Raw genomic sequence first — 24,905 nt, 5'->3', positions numbered from 1 at the left:
TGTTTGACCGTGTGACAGCTACCGTGCTTAGCAGTGCGCGTTCATTCCTTTTGATTAACGTCACAGTTCTTTTCATTTATAGATTCTCATTTTGACTAATTGAGGTCAACTTCAGATGAAAAGAAAGAAAGCGTGGCATGTCTGCTCACCTTTAAAGCAGACAGCTCCCTGGCATTATTTTATATCTCCCACAAGGCCAATAAAAACCAATCACCTCCATTTGATCACAATATGACTTCTTATGGATTAGTCCATAAACCGCCTATAACTGTTTATACCCCATTATTAGGCCTGCACATTTTATGATAATTGCTGATGTCTAACGTACCGGTGATGAGACACCTCCCCCACAAACACACTTTTTTTTCCAGCTTATTGCCTGCACCCTCTCTCCAGGTGATTAGTACTATAATTGAGTCAGTTGTAAAAATAAAAAAAAAAGATAATGAAGTGACATTTCTGTCGTGTGGGGAGGTCAGATCACCCTGTCTCTCTACGGCAGTTAAAGGGATTGTCACACCTGCTGCTTCGTCCCTGAGGCATTAGCCTAACCTTTATCCAGCAGGTCTTGTTATAATCGTACTAATTAAAATACACACAGGGGGAAGACAAAGGCGAAGCCTTTCACTTCGCCCTCCTTCTCCCACAACCTTTCCTTTTAACAATCTGCAGAAACCTTGCTTGAAATTTGCAGGAAAGAAAGATTGCATTTTGGCAGAGGATTCGCATCCAGATGTACAGGAAATTACAGACTAGCAAAGTCGAGAGAAACAGGCTCGGTGGATTATCTCTGCTGAACAGCAGTGGGTCTTTAAAGGGCTAGTAATGGCCAGTAATAGCAGTTCATGTCGGAAATCATACTGATTGCAGCTTTTGATGGCGCTTGGCAATTAAACCCTTCTATTAAAAACAATAATAACATTGTTACAGATATTCCAAACAGGAATGCTTGTAACTTGTGTGTTTGTGTGTGTGTGTGTGTTAATTGCTGCTAATAGAGTATTTGCCCTGTGAGTAAGTAGACATGTCGTACCTGTCTTTCAGGTTTTACCGCTGCTAATCTTTAAAAGGGAGTTAAAGTACACAATGGTGTTCTTTTGAAACAAGGTAATGCATCGCCTCAACTCGGAACATGTGGGTTGCTTTTTTCCTGAATTGTTTGCTGGCAGATCTTCATTTTGTGTTGAGTGTTACCTGATGCTGTCACTTGTCACTAGACATAAATATAATTTGAATAGCTATGCTGTAATTAGTTATGGTATTGCACGCAAGCCCTGTTGTTTGTTTAGCTGCTAAGAAGCTTTGATGTTAAATTGGGAACGTTGCATTAGTTGGCATGCTGAAAATGACATTCCAAGAAGGTACTGAAATGTGCATCATATGTGACAAGCACCATTGATTGACCAATCCAGTGTGCCAGAAAACACGTCTTCCTACATTAGCTTTGGAATGGTTTTGGAGATATTTGTATCTTTCAGTTGCTGTGTTAGCAATACTTCTGAGTGTTACTAATGACAATTTTGAATGGCTTTATCTTTGGGATCTTGGATGAGCATTAAGCCTAAAGTGAAGTAAGTCTATCGTGGAAATTGCACATCAAATTTAATGTCTTGGCTCAACACTGTTATATCATATTAAACAGCGGATGTCACAAAAAGCTTCTTAATAGGCGCTTCTTTTTGCATTCTCAGCTTGGGAGCCAACATTTTTAAGTGCGCACGTGTTTAATAGGAGTGCACATGTTTCAGTTTTGAGAAGCCACAATTATGTGCACACTGTCTTCCTGGAAAGCCGGACCAGCCCGGGGACTGAGCAGAATAAGAGTGCAAATCGCTTTATCTCAAGTGCTTGGGAAAACATGATCCGGGTTTAGTTGCATTAATAGTTGGTTCAGGATTCCCTTAGGGATGGTTGCAGTTGACCTTGGGAGAGAATCAATGCAGGAGAGTATAGAGAGAAACAATAGCAGTTAGAGAGTGTAGTTACTTTACCTAATCCCTGCACTTTAACTACATGGCAACTACATTATTAGTCAATGTGTTGTGTGTAGGGTGTTATTATAAGAGATCTTGTGTAGTTAGGGCAAACAGCTGTCCACTCAATAAGGTGTTTTTTTGTTTTTTTTTAATTATAATTTTAATACAGGAAACCTGCAGTTCTCAGGGTCAGAGGATGATTGGCAACCCCCTCCAGCCAATCAGAGAGTAGAAGCAGGCTGTGCTAAATACCAAAATGTCATGCTTGCCCCTCCTCCCACAAACTACCGGGCTTTTCTGGTGATGGATGAACTGGAAAAGGTAAGTGTTTAAATGCAATTTTAATTATGCATTACTGTGCACTGCTGCTGGCAGAAGGGCAAAGTTTGTGAAGGTATTGTATTACGGTACTTGCATATTGTATTTTTGTGATTCATCCATCCTTATTTGTGGAATAACTACAGTAAGAACCCTCTATCCATCCTCACTCGTCTGTATATGAAGGTGAAAACCTTTGGATTCCATTGCCAATATACTCAAGCCATGCCATGCAATGCAATACTAAACAAGGCTGTTTATGGAAAAAGCCACACACACACACACACACACAAAAAGCAATAAAACACTGGCTTTGATCTTCAGAAGTAATAGTTTTTCTATGCAGAAACACTCAGTTTTGTGGCATGAGAACCTTTTGCTTCGTGATGAAGACCGGGGATATTCTATGCAGTCCCGTGTTTAGATCAATTGAAGAGAATTTTCTCTCTTCTCTTTCAGCAAAAAGCAGCTAAGAAGCCAGCTGGCAGAGCTTCTTCAGAGAAACTGACATCATCCCTGGACAGAAGTGCTGACAGCAGGTAGGAGAGAAAATGGCACCTCCAAATGGAAACCATTGACATCTTAAGCCTCGAGACTGAATCATAATAATAATAACAATCTTGTAATCGTTGCATTTCTATAGCGTTTTTCAAGCGCTGAGGAATCTCAAAGCACTTCACTAATTCCATTCATTGACAGAACAAGTTACTAATTCCATTCATTGACAGAACAAGGTAGAGTGACCACAACTGGCAAACACTGTTGTGCTCTGCGGTTGCCCTACATGCAAACTTGAATTGCAGACGTTTTGTTTAGGTAGCGCCATGTGTGAACCAGTGTCCACAGACCCCTAGATCTCACCAAGAAAAAAAATACAGAAAATGTAAAAAAAAAAAAAAAGTTTTTTAAGAATTCAAAACAAGGCAGAAGGTTTGAATAAAAAGGATGATCTCAGATATTTTAATGTTTGAAAGTATTGCTTTTCTTAGTGCTAAATGAGCACATAAAAAAAGAAAACATAGTAAATAACCTTGTGAACGACACAGTAAAATACTGCTGCTGATAAAAAAAAAAGGGACCAAAAGTTTGGAAAGAATTGCAATCTAACAAATGAAACTAAACTGAAGGTATCTCATTGAATGTTAGTAATCCATGTCAGTAATCGTGATCTCATCCGTGTTGATTTGTACTGGGGACACACTTGATTCCTTTTCAATGTGCCTATACAAGCCAGGACAGTTTAAAGAATCAAACTGTGATTAATTAAACGCCATGGCACCCTGTCTGTAGCCTCACGTGCTTTCTACCTGCGTCTCTAGACTAATGCTCTTCCCTGTTTGTTTAAGAAGCGAAGTAGTTGTAATAGTTTTCTCAGTGCGTATATTATACTAACATGTATAGTGATCTGCACATGCATGCTATCAGTTGTATTTGAAGGCTTTTGTGAAGAGGTTATTATTTTGCTTCTTGCTTTTGAATAGCAGTTGTTGATTCATTACCTGTTCGATATTCGATTAGAAAATATGTTGCTCACTTCTCGTCTAGTAAACTGTAGGGTTTTGGGGGTTGTCTCCTTGGGTGATCTGATGATAACGGTGCATCTTTTTTTGCTGGACCAGGTGTGGGCACAGGCAGGGAATGGGATTGCACTTTTGCTCCAGCCCCACCTTTCCCAGCAGATGGCGATCTTGGGCAGCGGTGTTGGAGGTGTCCTGCAAAAAAGGGGGATGTGGGGGGTATGGGAGGGGCATTGAAACTGAACAATTGTATGCAAAAGCTAAGAAAGTTTAAGAAAAATAAAATGTGCCTTTCTAAAAGCAGCAGTTAACAAATCAGTAGTTAATTGCTTTCCTTTCTGTCATCACACATCAATCAAAAACAACATAGTGTAGGAAGAGGAGGTGTCCCACTGGGGTTGTCTCCTGTCTCTTTTCAGACGAGAAACTAATTAAGCAGTGAGATTTTCTCTTTTCATCTCCCCCTGATGATTTCATTCTCTCCATCTGCCTCCCAAAGCACCTTTTCAGCCAATACTTGGCTAGCGATGCAGTGTTCTCAGTTTCATGAGGACGAATGACTGTGCAGGGCAGAAGCAGTCAGGTTTTTCCTATCTTCACGTGAGGGTTAGGTCATTAGTTTCCTGGCTGTATAACCAACACTAATGGTCAGATCATCCCTCAGAACCATTCCTTTGGGTATAGTGGGGTCTCTTAAGTCATTTTACAGCCAATCAAACTTTCTCCCAACACCACTCGAACAAATACAGTAATCAAATAGAAAAAATCAAAAGCTGTAATTGAATTGAAATAAAAATGCACACTGTTGTGCTGTTGATTTTTGTGTTAGACTACTGATTGCATGGGTAATTGTTCAAAAATAATTGTAATTCTGTTTATATATACATATATATGATCAGTAGGGTTATATTTTCCTTAGCACCAAAATATAAACATAATATCGATGTTGCACTAGTCTGTATTTTCAGGCATATTATTTCTCTTCAGCCCAGTGTGATCGTGGGACTTTTTGATCTCAATACAAGTGTGCCACCAGTTGAGTCTCTGACACCCTATATTTATGCACAGCTATCTATGCTTACAGTTGATCCCAGACAATGTGAGTCACATTAGCTTGGCTTTAGTTTTCCTACCGCCACCATTTCCGAGCCTGTTTTCCACTGTTGAAGTATCCACGCATGCACAGCTGGTGTCAGGCTTCAAACCGGGCAGGTGCTGGTAGGAAACAGCACTGGGATCCTGGAATAAGAACACTTGTTATTAACTTAATTACGCAGCGAGTGGAGGGGGAATGTATATTGCATTTTCCCCCATCGAGATTTGACACTAGAGAGTCTTCATTAAGTCATATCTCTGTGCAGTTTCCTTCCTGCAAGCAAACACCTGTCTCTTTTCAGTGTGGCACCAATCATCCCCAATTGTGGCGCAAAGTGTGTGCTTTTTATAGTCTGAGTGCCTTGATAGGGGTCCTTCCTGGTTTGCGTGGACAGCATTAAGAACTGTGTTCTGCCGAGTGTTTATATGTATTTTAAATTGAATATTCAATTGCCCATGAATTCCCAGTGCATCTACTAACTCACAGCGTGACCTTAGGCAAGATTCTGGATTGCGTTCTGGAAGAATCTAGGCTAAACAAACAGTGGCTAAAGTCACTTTCCCTTTAAAGGTTGTCTACTAAGCAGATCATGTCGTTTTCTTTGAACTATGATTCTGATGTTGCTATTAAAGGGACATTCTAATCCAAATCTGCAGTACAGCCCAAAGTAATCCACTCTGCTTCAAACAAGTAAGAGAGGGATGTACATAGTAAGTATATGAATACAGGCTCTCAATAGCAGTCTTTTCCATGATGCTTTTTGTGGTTTGCATCTACTCTCTTAAAAAAATGTTTACTGAAACTAGTGTTTGTGGTTTAATTTAACCTGCGATCATAAGCATTTGAGGCAAACGGTCATTTTGCATTCCACTGAAAGACAGTTCAGTCATATTAAAACTGCACACGGTATACCAAAGTATGGCATAGTCCCGTTCTGTAGACAGAAGTCATAACACTACATTACCAGTTCAAATACGATATACTTATTTAATCATTTTAAATTAGCTCTTACTTTTCAGATATCTACTTTATTCCAAACCTCTTCTGGCTGTTTGGTTGCCCAGAACGTGCTGGCAGATGCAACAGTTTATTCTCATGTGTCAAACATGACAAAACCCAGTCGACGACAATGAACAGTGGAAGTGAAAAAGAAGCAGTTCTTTCCTGAAATGACCTTGCTTAGTTCCTGTTAGTGAGCGATTGTGTAGCTCTGTCACACATTTGTGGTGGAGAACTAAAGACCACCCACCTCATTAACAGAGCGATTATTTTAATTAAGAGCTTGAAATAATGCATTAATCAGTTGTTGGTTTGAGACAGATGGAGCTGTTTAAGATTTTTCTTTCACTTGAACAGTTGATACAGACCGTTAAATCTTTTGCTGAAAAGATGTCAATTAAGGTTGTCCTGCGGTCTAAAAAGAGGCTAATGCAGGAGGGGAAGAAGAAGAAAAAAAACCCTGTCAGAGATTCCATTTCCAATTCCATTTTAAAATCAATTCTCAATTCCAATTCCAATTCCCTTTCAATCAATTCCAACACATCACTGATGTCCCTAAAATGATCAACTCCAATTCCAATTCTTTTTTAAAAGTCTAATCCATAGCTTTCTAAAAGTTTGTTTTGAAGAAAGCCATGAACAATAATAGGGTCAGTAATTAAGAAAAAAACAAAGAATGCAAAATGATTGCACGTTTTGTATTTGAAATTATAAAACCACATTGAAGATTGTACCAGTCTTTGCAATCACCATTGCAGCAACACATTTTGGGGTTAAATGAAGAACAATTGTCCTTCTAGGACTGATTTTTAACTTAAAAATATTTTACGTAGCTGTAAAACAATTATCTGTTCAGGGATACCAAGACATTGAACCAGGGGTCTGAGTGAGAAAAACTGGATGATAAAATGTGTTCTACACTCCTAGAAATGGACCACATTTTGAGGTACCACAGCACTTTTGAGCTAGCTTGATCCTTTAAGTAATTTGCATATTTTTAAAGAGGAGACTATTAGCTATTCAGGGATACCTTGATAATTAGTAAGCAAGGTGTCTGAGTGGGATTAGAGGGAAAATAAATGTCTCACCTCGACTCATTCTGACACCATCATTTTGACCGGCAGTTTATATAATTTATACTGGATAGATCCACTCAGATGCAACATCTGGTTGTCTGGGATGTGCTGTGCTCAATTTATATCTGCAGGGGAATTGCAGACATGTGAATTGCATTAACCAGGGCTGTGAGAAGGCACAGTAGACAGGCAGAGTGTCTAACCTGTATTGGAATTTAGCCAGAATAACACACCTGCTCCTCTCCGACTAGAGCTACAGGATCTTTAATGTGTACGAGGTACCTTGGTTTAACACCTCATCTGAAACACTGATCGACTGCATGTTTGAGCTGTAAAATCTGACACAAAGGAAATGACAAACACTGTTTAGCCAATAAGATCATCTTTGGACGTATACTAATTCTAGTCAATGCATGTAACCCTGTGCAGAGGGCTGCAGTTTCTTTTTGACGTCAGTGTCATCACAGATCGGTTAAGTTCAGTCTGCCTTGAGGTCTGTGGCTATTTGAAGAGAATACGTACCGTAACTTATAAACAAGATAACCGTTTTCCTGCCTGAAAGATAGAGCATAACCATGAGATATTTTATCAGAAGCGAATCTACAGCCACTTCAGTTTCAGTGCATTCCTTAATATGGGATTACCCATCTGGAAATGTGTCTGGAAAACTTCACAATAAGGAATACCTTTAATTCTGGCAATACAGGTCCAGACAGTACATTCAAAATTGCTTTATCAGTTGGTGTTTGAATGACTTGTTTTCTACATATACTCTGTGTAGGAAGAACTATGAAACTAATCTAATAGAAATCCTGAGTCAGTCCCTAAATATAAACAAGGCATTGGATGGCCAATTCTTGCATCGTACCTGGCAAGCCATGGCATTTATAATATGATTATATAGCACAAAAATGCCGTCCAGAATTTTAAATGAGTGTGATTTTTGTTTCTGATATATACAATGATATAGATCAAATTTACACCAAAAAAAAAAAAACTTTTTCTGCACAAACTCTTTCTCATATCTAGAAGGTGCTCTGGAATATTTTGGAGAAAAAAAAAAACACCCTTGATGGGAGACCTCACACAGATGAGAATTTTTTTTTACAAGAACCAGTTCAAAACTTGTTATCCCCAGCGTTTTCTGTATAGCGCTATTGTCTAAACCCAGCCATGTGAAAGACAAAATTAAATAATTGATCCAATTAATTTGAAAAACTTTTCTTTCTGTTTTATTAAACAAAAGGCTGAAAAGCGCGGTGGTTACAAAGGAATTACTTCATACTGTGCAATTGCAGTGATTGACACTCAAGCCACAACAGCATGTCACTCTGCTAGACAGTCTCACCTAACAGGTCTCAGTTCAGACTTTCTCAGAGTTCAACATCCGGGAACACGCATTCATAGCAAAGAAAAAAATGTGTGTGCCTGGTCTGAACACATACAGTACTACAACGATCCCCCACAAACACCACCTAGTAATCTTCTGTATAAGAAACTGCTAAAACATGTTAAATGGCTTATGTTGTAAAAGGAACATTTAGCTTTCAAGAACTCACAATCTCTAAGCAATTTGTTCGTTAATTAAAAATTAACCTGTGTCTGTTAACTCCTTCATAGAAGGATTTTTTCACTGAACGGTGTGCTGGTAGAAGGAATTCTTTCCCACGGGAGATTAGGAATGCTAGCAAAAATGTGTTTAATCATTTTTGCCTACAGTAGCGCTCTGATGAGAGATGGCATATAAACCCCTATAGCATAACACTCATATTGTCTTAAAACAAGCTGCATTTATGTAATTTGATACATTACGTTTAGATTTAACTTTTGCGGTTAACAAAATTAGAGTAAGTTATCATAACAATACAGTTAAAGAGAAAATTAAAATAACAGGTTAAAAAGGCTGCCACAAATTAAGAAGTAGCCTGTCAAACGAGGACACTTAATGGGTTAATCAGCTTTATATCTGTACATATATCTAAAAAAACATAAAAACATGGCATGGCTAAAACTGGTTGAACATGGGAGTCATCTTACGAACTCTGAGGCCTGTTAAGGCTTCTCAGGGTGCAGTTATTGTGAAAGACAGCTATGGAATGTATGTTATTATGGCAGATATTAAATACCTTTTTGTGATACCACAAAACCTTTACCAGGAACTGACAAGCATTCCCTTTCTGACAACAGTTTGTTACAATTATGATGCCATCCTTCAGATGAAACATAAATTAAGCATCCCACGGCAGTAGTTTTTTTTTTTTTTTGGAGGCTAATTCCCCTTAAGGCTTCGTTTCTCATCCACAGCAGCCAGGGAGCAGGGCCTGTTTAGAAAGTGATTGCGTATTCTCAAAAGGCTATCCTGTCTGAATATCTAACCGATCCTCATTGGAGTAATGGGTCTAACAAATGATTGAACCCTGGAATGTAAATGGTGTTAATATTAATGGGAAGAAAGCCTGCGGTGCCTTCCTCAGAGCTTCGCAGAGCCGTGGATAGTGAGAGAGGAGACTGGGGAGGGATTTCAAAGGTAAATAAGTCAATTGAGTCACGGGTGGTTAAACTCTGTCACCCTGAGCCTGTAGCTAACACGGCATTAATTGAACTGCGGGTGGATAGTAAAGTACTACAGGTGATAAAATCCCCAAACACTTTAGTGCACTGGCCTCAAAACGCTGTTGTTCCACAGGGTTTCGGTTTTACATTTTACTGTGGTTTAGCCTTTTGTGAATTCAGCTTTACTGGAAAGCAGACCTTCTTTACGTTCTGTGTTGTTCACATTGCCAGGGTAGTTTTTTACACCACGCTGTGAGCCAAATAAGCATGTTCGTGTTGCTTCTTGCAGCAATAGGAGGTTATAAATGTAATTTCTGCTGACAAAGAAAAACAGATATTTAAAAAAAAAAAAAAAGGAAACGCAGGAAACACCTACAGATATCTAGGCAGATAACAATTGTTTTAAACTCTGCTGAATACCACGTGTTGTCATTTAGCATTACATTTTTTTTCCCCCCCAGGCGTTGAGGCTGTGTGGGTTTATCACATTTTTTCGAGTGAACCGCGTTATTCTGCACAGTACACACAATCTTTATCTAAAGTAGGCAGGCCAAGTCAATCCAAAACCTGTGCAGTCTCGTCTCATTCTTCACATATCAGAAACACCATTTAGTTCTACTTTTTTTTTAAAAAATAAAAATGCTGAACTGCAGATTTCCAAATTTGAATTTTTTGTCTGGTAGCCATACTTGGGTTCTGAAGATTGTAGGTTTTTCTAATTTGAACTTCCAAGGTCTTTTATACAGTATTTATTTATGTACTTGTGTATGCTTCTCTCACCAAGAGAAAACCACATATTAGGTCATATGGCTACAATTACCAAAAATAGCCTAGAGTACAGAACTGAACACAAACGTTGTGAAGGGGCTAGCATTAACATAGAAAGCATATTCCTTTAAAGCCTGTTTTAAGATAGTTTGGCTGTCTTCAGTCTGTTTAGTTGCCTTTATGAGAAATCACACAAAAAATCAATGGGGGACACTATTCCTTATACAAACAGAATGAATAAATACACACGATGACAGAAGAAAAACAGAACCCCCCCCCCAGCCTCTGGTCGATCTGAGAGGATAATACATGAGCAGTACAAAAAGCCCAAGTGCCTATTTTTTTTTCACTGCATTGAAAAGGTTTAAAGTTTGAAAAATGAGCCCGTTCCCATCGGCAGTCGAAATAATAAATAAAAGCAGGTGCGAAGGGTCAGAATTGAAAGCAGCTGGATATGACGGATGTGATACGGCTTCTCTGGGTTTCAGTCTTTAATCCCTGCGGCTAAACTCGAATATCTCTCTCCTGACGTAATGCAGAAATGTAAAAAAAGAATGAGAACACATGGAGAGAATTGTATGGCACTGCAAGGAGATTTAACCCTCTCCAAAATGTAACAAAGACTCACAAATGTAGAGGTTAAAGCGAAGAACATTCACGTTGCTTTTCCTGGGGGTTTTGCACCTATGGCAATTTTCTGCTGTATACCATATAGCCTATTGAAACCATGATGAAGCTATGCAAAAGGCAAGGGAAATCTAATAACATTTTTCAGACTATTCTATTCAAACCTGCATTCTATCAATGATCATTAATCTCTGGTTGTTGATCAGCCCTAAACACCACTCAACTGACAACCTCTCTTCAGAGTTTCTCAATTGCAAACTCAATATCCTGTTCATAGTGGGCTTTTTGCACCTTAAGCATCTCAATACAATAACATATTTGTTTTGTCATGCAAAGGCTAGGGTATTCACGCAAAGGGAGATCTGGGACAGAAAACCCCTTAAAGATACTCCTCATATTGTATATTAAATGAAAGAGAAAGGGGGGCAGGGAGATGACTCTACCTCCCGGGCATTCCTTATAACTATTTTTTTTTTTCAGATCTTTGAAATTTGCTTTCGAGCAGTATGCGCGCCTTGAAAGGGGGGTGGGGGGGTGTCACAGTGCCTTTGCTAGGGCTTGGGATTGTTCTTCTTATTTGGAAGAACCACTCTTGCCTCGGTTAGGATCAGATCCCAGTCAGTTCAACATTCTCGTCTCTTAAAAGCTTCCAACAGGGCCTGTGTTTCATGAAAAGAGATTCCTTTAGGGAGACGACGGAATTGAAATCCAGGCATTTGTAGGACGGTATTGTGAGCAGACAAATGAGAAAAAATCGAGCCTTTTATTGAAAGTAGCTAGGAGCAAATTAATGGCAAAAGACAGCCTTGTGAAAAGAAAGCCATTCTATAGTAGGCTAGCAATGCCCTGTAGATCTATGGCTCTCATGTGCTGGGTGCCACAAAAGGACCATATTCATACACTTGTGCCCTCCCTCGTTGGTCGCCAGCTTAAGATTTGACAAGCCTGCTGTCTTTATCAAAACGTTATTAAAGGCCCAGCAACACAAAACTGGGTGATATTTTGCAACTCAAATAAAACTAATCACAGAGAAGCTAGAAACACGAATTGCCTACTTGAAACGATTTTGTTTTCCAAAATGCGTAAATGACAAATGTAATTTAATGTAGCTGATTTATACTAGTTTTGTCACCTGGGTTTGTCTTTGGAGGTACCGGGAGCTTTGATTTGGTGCTGATTATGGTTACAGTGTTGCTATGCATTTATTATTATTATTATTTGTTTATTTAGCAGATGCCTTTATCCAAGGCAACTTACAGAGTCTAGGGTGTGTGAACTATGCATCAGCAGCAGAGTCACTTACAACTACGTCTCACCCGAAAGACGGTGCACAAGGAGGTTAAGTGACTTGCTCAGGGTCACACAATGAGTCAGTGGCTGAGGTGGGATTTGAACCGGGGACCTCCTGGTTACAAGCCCTTTTCTTTAACCACTGGACCACACAGCATCCTATTTGACTACAACGCAGGGTGAACCCATTGATCCCCTGCGTTGATCCCCTGCTGTTCTCGTTTCGTTCGTACTGCTGCATTTACAGTAAAGCCATGCATAAAACAGTTAATGGTTACACAACTGGTTGAATAAATGGCTGAGGCCACTCATTCGCAGACCATCAGTAAAGCAGTCAAGACATGTGCTCCTTTCAGAGGCTGTTTCCTGTTGAAGCCCTTCAAATGTTTGCACAACTGGGATCAAGTAAGTTTGTAAAACAGTGCAGGATGCTATACAGAGCTTAATCATAAAGAGCTTAACAATAGAATAGTTTGCATCATCATCGTTAAGAACTCAAAACACTACATTTACATGAGAAGGTATAGAAGCAGTTACATAAGCAGTGTGAGCTGACTATTGGAGATAAACAAAAGATGCATAGGTCATCCCAGGCTCTCTCTCTGTCTCTTATGTCTCTGCTTATAGTTCAAATTCAATGCATATGAACATGCAGTACCATTTATTAACAGTCATTTTATTACTGACCTTTTAGTGCCTGTAGAAATCTGAGAATGGAACTAATTATGGTCTGTACCACAGTGTGGCCCCAGTCTGTCTTGTGTTTGGGAGAACAGTATACTGTACATCAGTCTCGGCATACTGTCTGGGTGTGGCTATTTGCACTTCATATGAAGATGATCTTTTGACTTTGTATTTACAGCCGTGGGGGGATGTATATCATGGGCATACTTGTTAAATATATTAAGACACCTTCTGTGCGTATAAGTTGTTTTTAGGCTCGACGGTAAATATAAAAACATAATAATAATAAGCTAATAGATTCAAATATTTAATAGCAGGGGCAAAGGAGAACTGTGGTGTTTGTTCAGCAAAACGGTCTAACCTTTTTACGATTAATATGCTGCAAAGGGAGCAGCCTATTCACATACCACATTATTGCCTCTGTGAAACTAAGCCTACATTTCTTTCTGTCGGTGGACTCCCATAGGTACTCATCTAAATATAGACCCCCTCAGCCTCCCAGGATAGATTTGCTATGCTTGCAAGATATTTTATGCACTATATGGTGATTGCAATGATTGTTCACAATGGGACGACTGTAGTACAACCCCCAGAAGAAACATTTCCTAATTTTTAAAGCCTGCCTCCAATACATCTTAGGTACATGCACCGTCCTGATTCATATTACACCCTTAAAGGGACTTATGGCTGACCAATGAATCTATAGCCCTCCAGGTCCCATTAATTTTAATATGTTGGGCTGCAGCCATTCTGGGTCTGTTAACAACATGTTAGGAAATACTAAAATCCTCTTTGTGCCGAACAAAAAAATCTCTTCTAGTGGCTTGTGTCTTAAGACTCGCAGGCAGACTTCAAAAGAAATACAATCATACCATTCTGAGAGACATCTATGTTTCCGCAGAGAAAGCCTTACATATATTTCTATATACATATAAGAAGAAGAAAAACGGAATGTGTGTGCCAAAGCGTTCAGCTGTTTCTGCAGTGGTATTTAATGGCTGGATCAGCAGCTTGCTGAAACTAACAGTGTCAGTCTTGGACTTTGTCTAGAGCTCCATCCTTTGTCTTCAGTCGTTAAACCTTTTCCCTCCCAGTGTTTCTTAACCTGTTAAAGACCATGCTTTGTTGGCCTGTCATGAATAAATCCATATTGTTTGATAGAAAGCTTTGTAGTTTAATGATGCACAAAAAAACAACTTTTAGATATTTAAGAAGTTTGTTACAGTAACTGACTAGCCCATGTTGAAAATATTAACTTGTTTCTTGTAAAATGTTACTATCTAAAACTGAGCTTAAATATGTAATTCACGACCCCTTGGTGCTCTTTTGGCAAAGTAGACAATAGACTAGAATATTGATACCTTTCAGGAACAGGGTATTAGAGAATGAGCTACCTCTTCCGAGAGGTTAAAGGTTAAGCTTTAAGAAGCTTCAGGAATCAAATACGAGCACTATAACACTTTTTTTTTTTTTTTTTTTTTTTAATTCAGCTCTTTTATTGCAATAATGTCACTATCCTGGCTGAATGAATGACCAACACCTTTATTTGGCCACTATATTCATAGGCCTGCTGTGTTCAGATGTGATACAGGATCTTGGCACAGTGTTTCTTTGGCTATTTCCACTCTTCTGGATTTGCTTCATTTAATTTGGTCCGAAAGCTTTACTCATGCAGTAACCCGAGACACAAACGGGCTTCAGCACAATCCTATCCTCAAGAGGCAAATTTACACACAGAGAAAATGATGTAATTCAAATGGATCTGTTCCAGCCACCATTATTCAATTGGACACCAATGACAAAAAAAAAAACACCAATGGTTCATGAAATAAGAGGAGAGAGACTGACTTTTTCCTAGAGACACAACATTAACTGCTGAAACCACAGTACAGCATATCTTGAGAGTCTATCCTCCAGGTATGTTAAGGGTTAGACCCTACATCCCTTCCGTAACACCTGCATTTCAGTGCATGTAGCTTTATCCAGTTTGTTATTCTTCATAATCCACTGTGTAGAAGGGTCACAGAGTCAAAGCACTGCCACTTGGAGTCCAGGGTGTCCTGCAATCATGGTTCAAGTACCGGTTGCGCCAAGTTGTCAGTCTTGTCTAGGGCCATAGGGAGGGCTGCATTTATCTGAGTGCTCCTGCAGGTTTAGAGTGGAAAGTCGTCTCGGGCTAGTTCGCTTCATCGGCCTTCAAACCACTACTGGCCATTCACCCAGACAGTCGAGGCAGAGACTTCCCAGGCTGGCCTTTGCCTTCTTTGCTTGGGTTCAGCGAGTGAACAAATCGATCTTCAAGCAGGTTGCAGTGGTGCAGCATCATTTGAACTGAGATTTTCAAATCGGTTCTGACATATAAATCATCTATGCAGCTCTCCGTAGCACCCTACTTTCTAGAAAGCTCATGATGGGTTTAAGGTAAAGCAAAGCAATCATCTAACATTTGCAGAGACACACTCCCTTGTCTACAGCTCGGAGGATGTACAGAAAAACCAGCATTTCATGGCTGGAACAATACTTTTGGCTACTTGGCTTGCTTCCCGACTGTGGGTGCTTATTGTGTTGAACTCAGAATCTAGGGCAAGCATTCGTAAAAACTTTTTTGAAATATGATTAGACCAAAATATTGCCTAATTAGACTCGGGGTGTTAATTGTTTGAAGTGCATTTTAATATCTCTTCCTTCAGCTTGGGCATTAGGTTATCATGGATGATTCTTAAAATTCATTCGTTTTCTAGCGTGGCCAAGTTATCTTATGGATAATAATAATGATAATAAAAAATAAAACGTACTGCAGCCCACAGCCATGTCCCAAGGCAAAACATGTTATATAAATGTGTGCGTGATGACACATGATACATCCTCTGGGAATTAACTCAATTGACTTCATGGGATGCAATAAAAACAGTTTCTGTTTGTTAACTGATGTCAGATCGATTTTATGTACATGCATACGAATTTGAAAATGTATGCATATCGTTTATGTCATTTTTTTGCTGGTTAGGTAGTTGGTTTGTATTTCATATTATATGTCTCCATTTCAGTGGTGGCTCTTTTTAAAGAAATCAGCAAATTCACAAACGTTTGCCACTTTTATCAAGGCTTTAAGCACATTATTAAAGATTAGAAGCCATTTATAGATGCAGATATTTAAAATCTTACTGAAAGTAATCCCATCCCATGGTTTCTTTAAAGATCTTTGATCTTCCGTCAATTTTATATTTGTTGGTAGCACGTTCTAGGCAATGTGGCCTTAATACCTCAAAGCTTACTTATTATTACTAACTTAGTATTCGTTCTTATTACTAACTAAGTATTCGTTCTTGTTCTCAGTTCGCTGGCTGAGTTGGTAGTTAGTCTAGTAATATTTACAACCAAAGTCCCTGTTGTCAATCCATTAACACAACATTTCCTTCTGCTGCATTTCTTATAAGAACATTACACAGCCCAGATTTGCTATTGTGTGCAGCAGAAATGAGCTCAGAAATTGCTATTTAAGGAACACAAAGTGTCAAACAGTGGTGAAACAACAGATTTAAAACGTTGATTCTTTGTGACACCAGTTGTTTAATTCTGTGGCTTGTCTACACATTTGGCTGGTTCCCATTATTTTTGGAATATGGTTTTAATGATAGCATTTTGCCGCACAGAAGCTCCGGCAAAACAAGGAGAAAAGGAAAAGATGTTTGAAGTTTTGCTTCCAACGTCAAAAGTACTGAAAGATGGCAAGGAATAACAAATTACTGCTGGCTCCTCATGCATCACTAGACCCACGACAGCACACAGAACATTACACACAAGTACACAGACTGTGAACAACCCTTTAAATTATTAATTAGAAAAGAGCAGAGCTTAGATAAACCAGACTGGAGCAACATGCGCTATTCCCTGGGAAGGGATGAGATTAAATAAAACAAAAAAAACAAAACCACTTCTAAAGAGAGACAGAATCTAGGGACTACCCGGTGGGACACTGCAAAAGAAAAGCCAATTGTTATGAGAACAAATATAGAGAGAGATTGCTAGCTTCCAAAGGTAGCAGATAGTGCAGCAGATAGTGCAGCAGATCTTATAACAGTTTCTAAACCAGTATTTTTTTTCTGCTATGCTGTACGTGCCTTTAGAATTCACATCTCACTCTTCAATTGTCTTGCAGATCCAACATAGTGAGCCACGTGGGAGGTAATTCAAAGAGCAGCCTTGCAGACAGCGTGAACGTGAGAGCAGGTGAGAAAGCTTGTGAAAGCATGGCTAACTAGCTGAAGCATGGCGCTGGCATCCCGTATCCTGAAGGGATATGCAGATATGTGCATCAATCGAGAATTAAAAAAGAGACTTATAAAAACATAATATTTGTTCAAGTTCAACTCTTTCAGTACTAAGTAACTTTATAGAAAGATAAACCAACTGTATGGATAACTCATTGAAAAAGAAAAAAATGGGAATGCATACAGGCTTTGAAATATAAATATCTGATATTCAATATGGACTCCAGCTAGAACTCTCTCGCCCTTCAGCATTGCTGGCTTGGTAAGATATTAAATAGAAGTTTCATTAGAATATGCTTATACTGGAAAGATCCACTGAGGTGCAGCATGTCCTGTTTCCACTTCCAGTGCATTTTATAAAATCAGCCAGGACAGAATGGTGTTCAAATATAGAAAATACCATTACGGATACCAGTATAAACCCAATGTATTACCCGGAGGAAACCCAGACAGAACCGTTAGCAGGCCACAGCAGAATCTACAATGTATATGGATTTTTAGCAACACATTTTACACACTGAGGCTGATAGCGTACCATGGTTCTGCAAAAGCTGTAAGGCCAAGTTCTTAGTAGATCCGTGCTTTTGGGGTCTAACGTAAGCAGAATCAAAGGTGGTATAGTTGTTGGCTCAGAGATGACCTGGACTGAAGCTGTGTTCAATAAAACTTTAAATATAACACAATATTAAGAAGTTTTACAGAAGCACTGTAGGGCACATTGTGTGCCAGTCCCTTACAATGCTCACTCATTAGTACGTGATCTACTGGCTTATACTTTTGTACCTCTTCTCACGCACTGTGTAAGCATACAAAATCTGACTCTAAAAATAGTATTTTTCTGAAACAAAGGAAAACTGAAAAAAAAAAATGTTTCTGCATTTTTTTTAAAAATGCATTACCTCATGTAACAATCCAAACAAAATATATATATTTTTTTTTTACACCATTAAAAATAATATTGCATTGGACTACTCATCCGGGACCTTCTGTATGATGGATTTCAGGTTGGAATTTCAACACCCTAAATCTGGATTCAATCTTAGCTGAGTAATGCAAAAAAAAAAAAAAAATGGAAGAAAAACATTTCAGAGCAGAGAACAGGGGAAAGCAGAGAAATGCACAGGCAATTCGTTTTTATTTTGTTTGGCTGTTGATGTTAACTGTCATATGCTTCCATTGCCAGCACCCACAGTGACCCCCCCACTGTTTCTCCTTCCTCCAAGCTGATACCCAGATAGTGTTCCACACCCCACTAGGTGTTAAAATAATGCCCCCTGCTTCATTTTATTTGTGGTAGGTTGCCATAGTCCAGCCTATTTTGTTCCCTTTTCCAATTAGATTGTCCTTATATGCAGAATGAAATGTGCAGTGTGCAGTATATTTAACACAACCATCTGGTAAGTGACTCTATTAATTTGGTCTTTGCCGTTCTCTCCAATACTTCACGTAATAAATAACCCTGTTCTGTAATAAAAAAAAGCCTATTACTGTCAGGTAAGCCAGCCAATTAGGTTATTTGTTCAATTTCAATATCCTGCTTTTGACCTACAGGGCCTTACACAGTCTTGATCCTGTTTATTATTATTATTATTATTTATTTCTTAGCAGACGCCCTTATCCAGGGCGACTTACAATCGCAAGCAAATACAAATACATTCAAGTGTTACAATATAAGTCATACAATAAGAACAAGAAATACAATAATTCTCAAGTGTGACAAACCACAATTCAATAATACAGCAGATAATAGTGAAAGTTACATCAGGATATGATTAAGTAGTGATAGTTACATCAGGATATGATTAAGTACAAAATACTACAGATTAAACACTTGGGAGATTACAATATTCTGAGGTACAGGATTAAATGCAGTAAAATAGGGGGCAGATAAGAGCAAAATAAAGCATATTTAAATGAAGGGTGATAGTGTCCCAGGATACAACAGAGGAGTTCTACAGGTGCTGTTTGAAGAGGTGAGTCTTAAGGAGGCGCCGGAATGTGGTCAGGGACTGGGCAGTCCTGACATCTGTAGGAAGGTCGTTCCACCACTGCGGAGCAAGGGTGGAGAAGGAGCGGGCTCGGGAGGCAGGGGAGCGTAGCGGAGGTAGAGCCAGTCTTCTAGTGCAGGCGGAGCGGAGAGATCGAGTGGGGGTGTAGGGAGAGATGAGGGTCTGGAGGTAGCTGGGTGCAGTCTGATCAAGGCATCTGTAGGCTAGTACAAGAGTCTTGAACTGGATGCGAGCGGTGATCGGGAGCCAGTGGAGCGAGCGGAGTAGTGGAGTAGCGTGGGCGAAGCGAGGTAGAGAGAACACCAGGCGAGCAGCAGAGTTCTGGATGAGCTGGAGCGGACGGGTGGCGGACGCAGGGAGGCCAGCCAGGAGGGAGTTGCAGTAGTCTAGGCGGGAGAGTACCAGGGCCTGGACCAGGAGCTGGGTAGCATAGTTGGTTTATGTTATGGAACTCCTTATAACTAGAGATATTCCAAATCTGCGGATAACAGAACTTCTTGGAAATGGCAGAATTTTCAGGCTCCATATCCTGCAGCTACATCATCGTCATAATTATCATAAATGGACTGAGAGACCTGAAATATATAGCTCAGTTGTTCGGTTCTAGTGTTGTTAAATGAACAGATGTTTTGTCTCCTTCAAAAAGAAGGAGTTAATTAAAGACTGATGTTAAGGCTTTGACAGTGTGACCCAATAAGAAGTCTCATGAGATGCGATGTGACATGATATGATGGGGCTTTGGCTGTAAAAATGCACCGTATCAATTGAAAATTGTTCTTGATGACTGGTCTGCCAAAAGGAACCAAGAAGCTGCCTCTTGATTAGATGACACGGCTTCTAACTGACTTTACGATAAATGTATTGCTGACTGTGGAATGCTAACTCATCCAGTGCAGCTGTAAACCCCTAATATAATCCCATAGTTCTCACACTGTATTTATGGCACTGTTAATTAGTTTTTTTTTACATGGGTAACCTTTACTCATGCATGTATATATTCTCAATGCTGAAAACAACCCTGCTTGGATTACCTAGGTCACAAAATGATATTGTGATCTTTGAACTTACCATATGCATTTAAATAGAAAGCAGGAAAAACTATTGCCAAAAAAAAGGTTAAATACTGGATCTCATTACACGTTTCAAGTAGGAACCCTCCATTAGTGTGTAGCTGCCTCTCCTTTTGGACTCAGCACTTACAGACCACACATTTGAAACTGGGCAAAATGCTTAGTGCAAAAGTGCACATCCGCCTATCGTTTGAATGGATGTAATTTATGCAATTTTAGCATCAGCTCAATGAGAGCCAAATCTGAGTTGACACGTCCTTTGTTTCCGTCCAGTTGCATGTGAAACACACATGTAATTCCATCTCTCCGCTATTTATTTTTTTGAAACACGAAATTCTGAAACTGGAGAAGCAGAATGAGACTGTGCTGAAAACCTCAGTGTTTTAACATTTTCTGTTTTCTTCTTCTTATTTTTATTATACGTGTGCATGCTAGACATGTATTTTTGAATTATTTTCCAGTGGAATATATTAATGTTTTGCACTCATACATCCAGTTCAAATTATTCTAATGAAAAACACCAGGTTCGATTTTTTTACATAGATACATTCCAACCTCTTTTCAAACCACACACAAAAGAAGCTTATTCTCAAATAACATGCGGGACAGAGACAGAGGTGAACACTGGCAGAAACTCAAGAGGAAGTAGCTACTAAAAAAGTTTGAACTTAATACATTGCACATAGTATTGTAGTGCTTTTTAATAAAGAAAATCTAGGTTATGTGAATACGATTCTGCAGTAGTTTATAATTCATTACAGCAGTTTGAAGTATACTTAGAATAACATCTTTTTAATCTTTGGGCACCAGCTTGTACAAACCTGTATGGAAAATCTTATAATGTAATGATGCACTGGTCGTTAAAGGCTTTTACTTGGAGTACCAGATATCCTTGATGGCTGCTAACTTGCTGAGTTAGTACTCCTGTCTGATGTATGTCTTACCCAAATGATGGCTGTTTTTTGTGTCAGGTATGTTACAGGATTCACTCACTGTCAAGAAAGAGGGTCCTCTTTACACCCTGTGCCAAGTCCAGTCTATTAAACATACTTACTAGTAGATGATTTTCCAGGTTTTACATTTAAATATGCTGCCCTGTATACACCACAACCTTAATAGAAGCATGTTAACCCTTCCTTTTGATAGATTCTGGTTCTCTTGGTAATGGGTGAGAACGGTGCTATATTATCCTAGCTGTGGTTAGTCTTTCCTCTCTCCGATCTCCGCCAGATCCTTTCATCTTTGCATGTTCAAGTAAGATTCAGGCATGCTTTATCTAACTAATGCAACCCTCACGTGCCACCAATAAAATATTCAGGACCAGTTCCTGGTGCTTGCAAGGCGTTGCATTAAATCTGCAGTAGATGTTTGATGTGTTTATTTATTATCATGTGTTTTTATATTACTGTATTTTCTTCTAAAATGAAATGCAACCCAAGGAAAAAGGAAAAGACATGCACGGGAGCAATTTGATCTAAGCAAACTAGTGTTATTGGAATGTAAAGCGTTGATCATGAACAGTCCGTTCTTTATGTATCTGTCACATGAACTGCCCCCACTTTAATAGAACTGCCACTCATTCGTAAGAATGCACTGTAAGCATGGCTTGTCTTTCCTTGTGGGCTGCAGTCTTGGTGCATTTCTTTATACACTTAGAAGCCAGACTACCACATCTCACCGAAATGAAAATATCATTTTACAAGTACTTCCTTCTGACAGATCAAATGCTAGAAATTGCAGATCCATTTTGGTCTGGTCTTGTTGCTTTTAATACAAATTATTCGATTTAACTTTTTCTGTGGCTGCATATGCAAATTGACTATTCGTGAAATGTGCCCTGGGGAGGGGGTGTGCTGTAGCGCCCTCTGCTGTGATGATTAAGAAAAGAAAAAAAAACATTTGTAAGCGCTTCATTAATAAGACCACATGTGTTAATTAAATCCAATTAGTCCATGTCCATTTTATTAATTAAATTTACTTATAATTCCCTGTTTCCCTGCTAAGAAAGTTAAATGCATTGGGTTATTTAAAATCATTATTATTATTTTCTAGAAAATGTGAATACAGTTAAATACTAGGACTAATGTAATATGATTCTTCCCCAGCACATACTGTAATTTTGACTTTTTGCCTGACAAGGAATACAGCTACTAATAATTTACAGAGCTATTAACAGAAACAAAAATAAACACTGAGTTGCTGACAGTTGTTTACCCATTCACTGCGATGTTGCAATATTATACATTCTGTGTTATGCTTTCTGTCAAAAGGAAATCTTTGCAGAGACTCATTAACACAGATCACAGGATAACATTTAAAAAAAACTAAATTAATAACTATGATGTCATAGCACCTGTTGTAATTGCTTTGAGGTAACAGAACAATTTGATTATTTAACACGTTTACCAGAATACAACTGCAGGGAACAATTTAAAAAAAAGTAATAATTAGCTTCCAGAAATGAGAGTATGATGGAGTATATACCGCGGATCCAATGGGAACGTCCTGGCACTTCCTTTTAAACTTTAATTTGAATGGTTTCTCGTAGTGATGGGTGAGAATGGTACCATATTATCCTCGCTGTGGTTAGTCTTTCCTCTCTCCTGAGCTCCGCAAAGTCCTTTCAAGTAACAGAGTGCTTTAAGATTGATCTCTAACTAATGCAACTCTCACATGCCGCCAATGAAATATTCAGAACCAGCTCCTTGTGCTCGCCAGACATTGCATGATAATCTGCAGCAGATACACTTTTAAAGCATGTATTTATTATTGTGTATTTTTCTATTCGTTCCCTTTTAAATGCAGCTAAACAAACATTTAACATGGAGAAAGGCCAGAACTGATATAACCAGTAATTAACATGTCCTACAATCACAGTGAGAAAAGACAGTGACTTCAGAGGATATCAGAAAGAAAGAAAGAAAGAAAGAAAGAAAGAAAGAAAGAAAGAAAGATGTTTGGGAGCAACTTTATGTAATAATATACATATAATATAATTGTGTTACTGGAATGTATTGGGTTGATCATTCATGAGCAGTAAAATCTTTGTGTGTTTGTCACATGTATGACAATCTCATTGTACCTGTTAAACCTGGAGTGGAATAGCCCTCCTGGACTGGGATGGGACACCCTTGATTTAAGATAGACTTAAGACAGGGGTAAGAAGACACTTCTTTACAGAGTAATGAGAGTATGGAACGGGCTGCCTCACCATGTTGTTAATACTGAAACACCTGAAGACCCGACTTTTTTTTAGGTTAACCAGCAACTAGGAACTGTAGAAGCACGGATGGGCTGAATGTCTCGTTCATACATTTTCTGTGTACAGTATATATCCTTGACAGCCTCTAGAAGCCAAGACTCACTCTTGCTCTTTCAGGTGAATATGTGATTATGGTCCAGGACGTGACCAGCCCACCGTTCCTTAACCACCCTCTACCGCCAGCGTTTGTGCTTCTCAGAGTCATTCCCCCAAAGAACGGCAAGAACAGCAAGAGTGTCAGAAAGGAAAGCAAGTGATCACACCAGTCAGGGCAGCTCCTTGCAAACTAATATGTGAGTTTTTCCTAGCAGGGATCACCATGTGTGTGTTTTACAGTACATTTTCATTCCAAATTATTTGATTGAAGACAAAAGCATGGAGATATTGGCAATTCAAAAGGGGCTCTAATGTTTATTTTATAATGTTTAAGAAAACCTCAGTACCTTGTATTGTTTTTTTTTGTTTCTTGTTTTTTTTTACTGTATGTGAAGCATATCATAAAATGTGCAGCCCCTTCTCGTTTGTGTCTCATTTTCTGCATCAACTTGGCAGTGTCAGATTCTGTCAACACAGTCATTGACGTTTGTGACATCTGCTGTTATTTCTCGCAAATATGCGAAAGAACGTTGTTGACAACTGCAATAATAATAATAATAATAATAATAATAATAATAATAATAATAATAATAATAATAATGCCACCACTTGTTTGAGATGTATTATTAAATATGCAGACTGCGAAAAAATGGAAAGAGAAAAAAACATTTTCAGTTGGTGGTCCGATAGTTGCCCTCATCTTTACCCCTTGGTTTTGATGTGCTTTTGTTCAGAACTTGGCATCTTATTCACAAGTTTTTTACCAATACTGTATATGACTTTGTAATAAATCTCCTTAAAACATGTTTTTTTGTTTTTCAATTTGTTTTACAAAATGACAAAATTATAACATGAAGTGAGGTTTTCTTTTTATTTTCATCCACATCTATTGTTAGTACCAGCACAGAGCAGATGGCTGTTAGCCTCTTAGACTCACATGTTGCAGCTAGCATGCTTCCTTGAGCCAAAAAACATGGCCTGAATCAGAGACTAAGACAAGCTTAAAATACACCATAAAAACTTCAACCACACAATAAACGGAAGACGACTGAAATTTGTACTAAATATAAAGGAGTTAGAATTAAATTAAAATTATGTTCAAAAGAAACACAGCACTGCATTGGAAACGATAAGGGAGGCCCAAACTTGCCTGGAACAAGTTATTTTATCAGACAACTGTAACTCAGCCGAGAGCCTAGTAAAAGAGATAAGAACTGAGTACTAAGGGCAGCTATTATATTTGGACCACCTCATCGGCAATACCATCTGCGTTGACTAGAAGATGCTTTGTCG

At 38.8% G+C, this 24,905-nt stretch overlaps 1 protein-coding gene across 1 annotated transcript in view; it reads left to right on the top strand.

Annotated features, from left to right (window-relative positions):
• Positions 1-24,386, top strand: part of LOC117425896 (MORN repeat-containing protein 1-like) — a 53,489-nt gene extending 29,103 nt beyond the window's left edge. Inside the window, exons 12-15 of the mRNA XM_059002125.1 lie at positions 2,146-2,297; positions 2,754-2,833; positions 17,064-17,134; positions 23,634-24,386. Of these exons, the coding sequence (XP_058858108.1) occupies positions 2,146-2,297; positions 2,754-2,833; positions 17,064-17,134; positions 23,634-23,773 (443 nt within the window). The 3' untranslated portion in view covers positions 23,774-24,386. The remainder of the gene's footprint in view (positions 1-2,145; positions 2,298-2,753; positions 2,834-17,063; positions 17,135-23,633) is intronic.
• Positions 24,387-24,905: the final 519 nt, after the last annotated feature.

This window comes from Acipenser ruthenus, chromosome 27 (assembly GCF_902713425.1).
Source record: "Acipenser ruthenus chromosome 27, fAciRut3.2 maternal haplotype, whole genome shotgun sequence".
Classification (NCBI taxonomy): domain Eukaryota; kingdom Metazoa; phylum Chordata; class Actinopteri; order Acipenseriformes; family Acipenseridae; genus Acipenser; species Acipenser ruthenus.
Note: the sequence above shows the minus strand (reverse complement) of the source record. Positions and strands in the feature narration are given on the sequence as shown.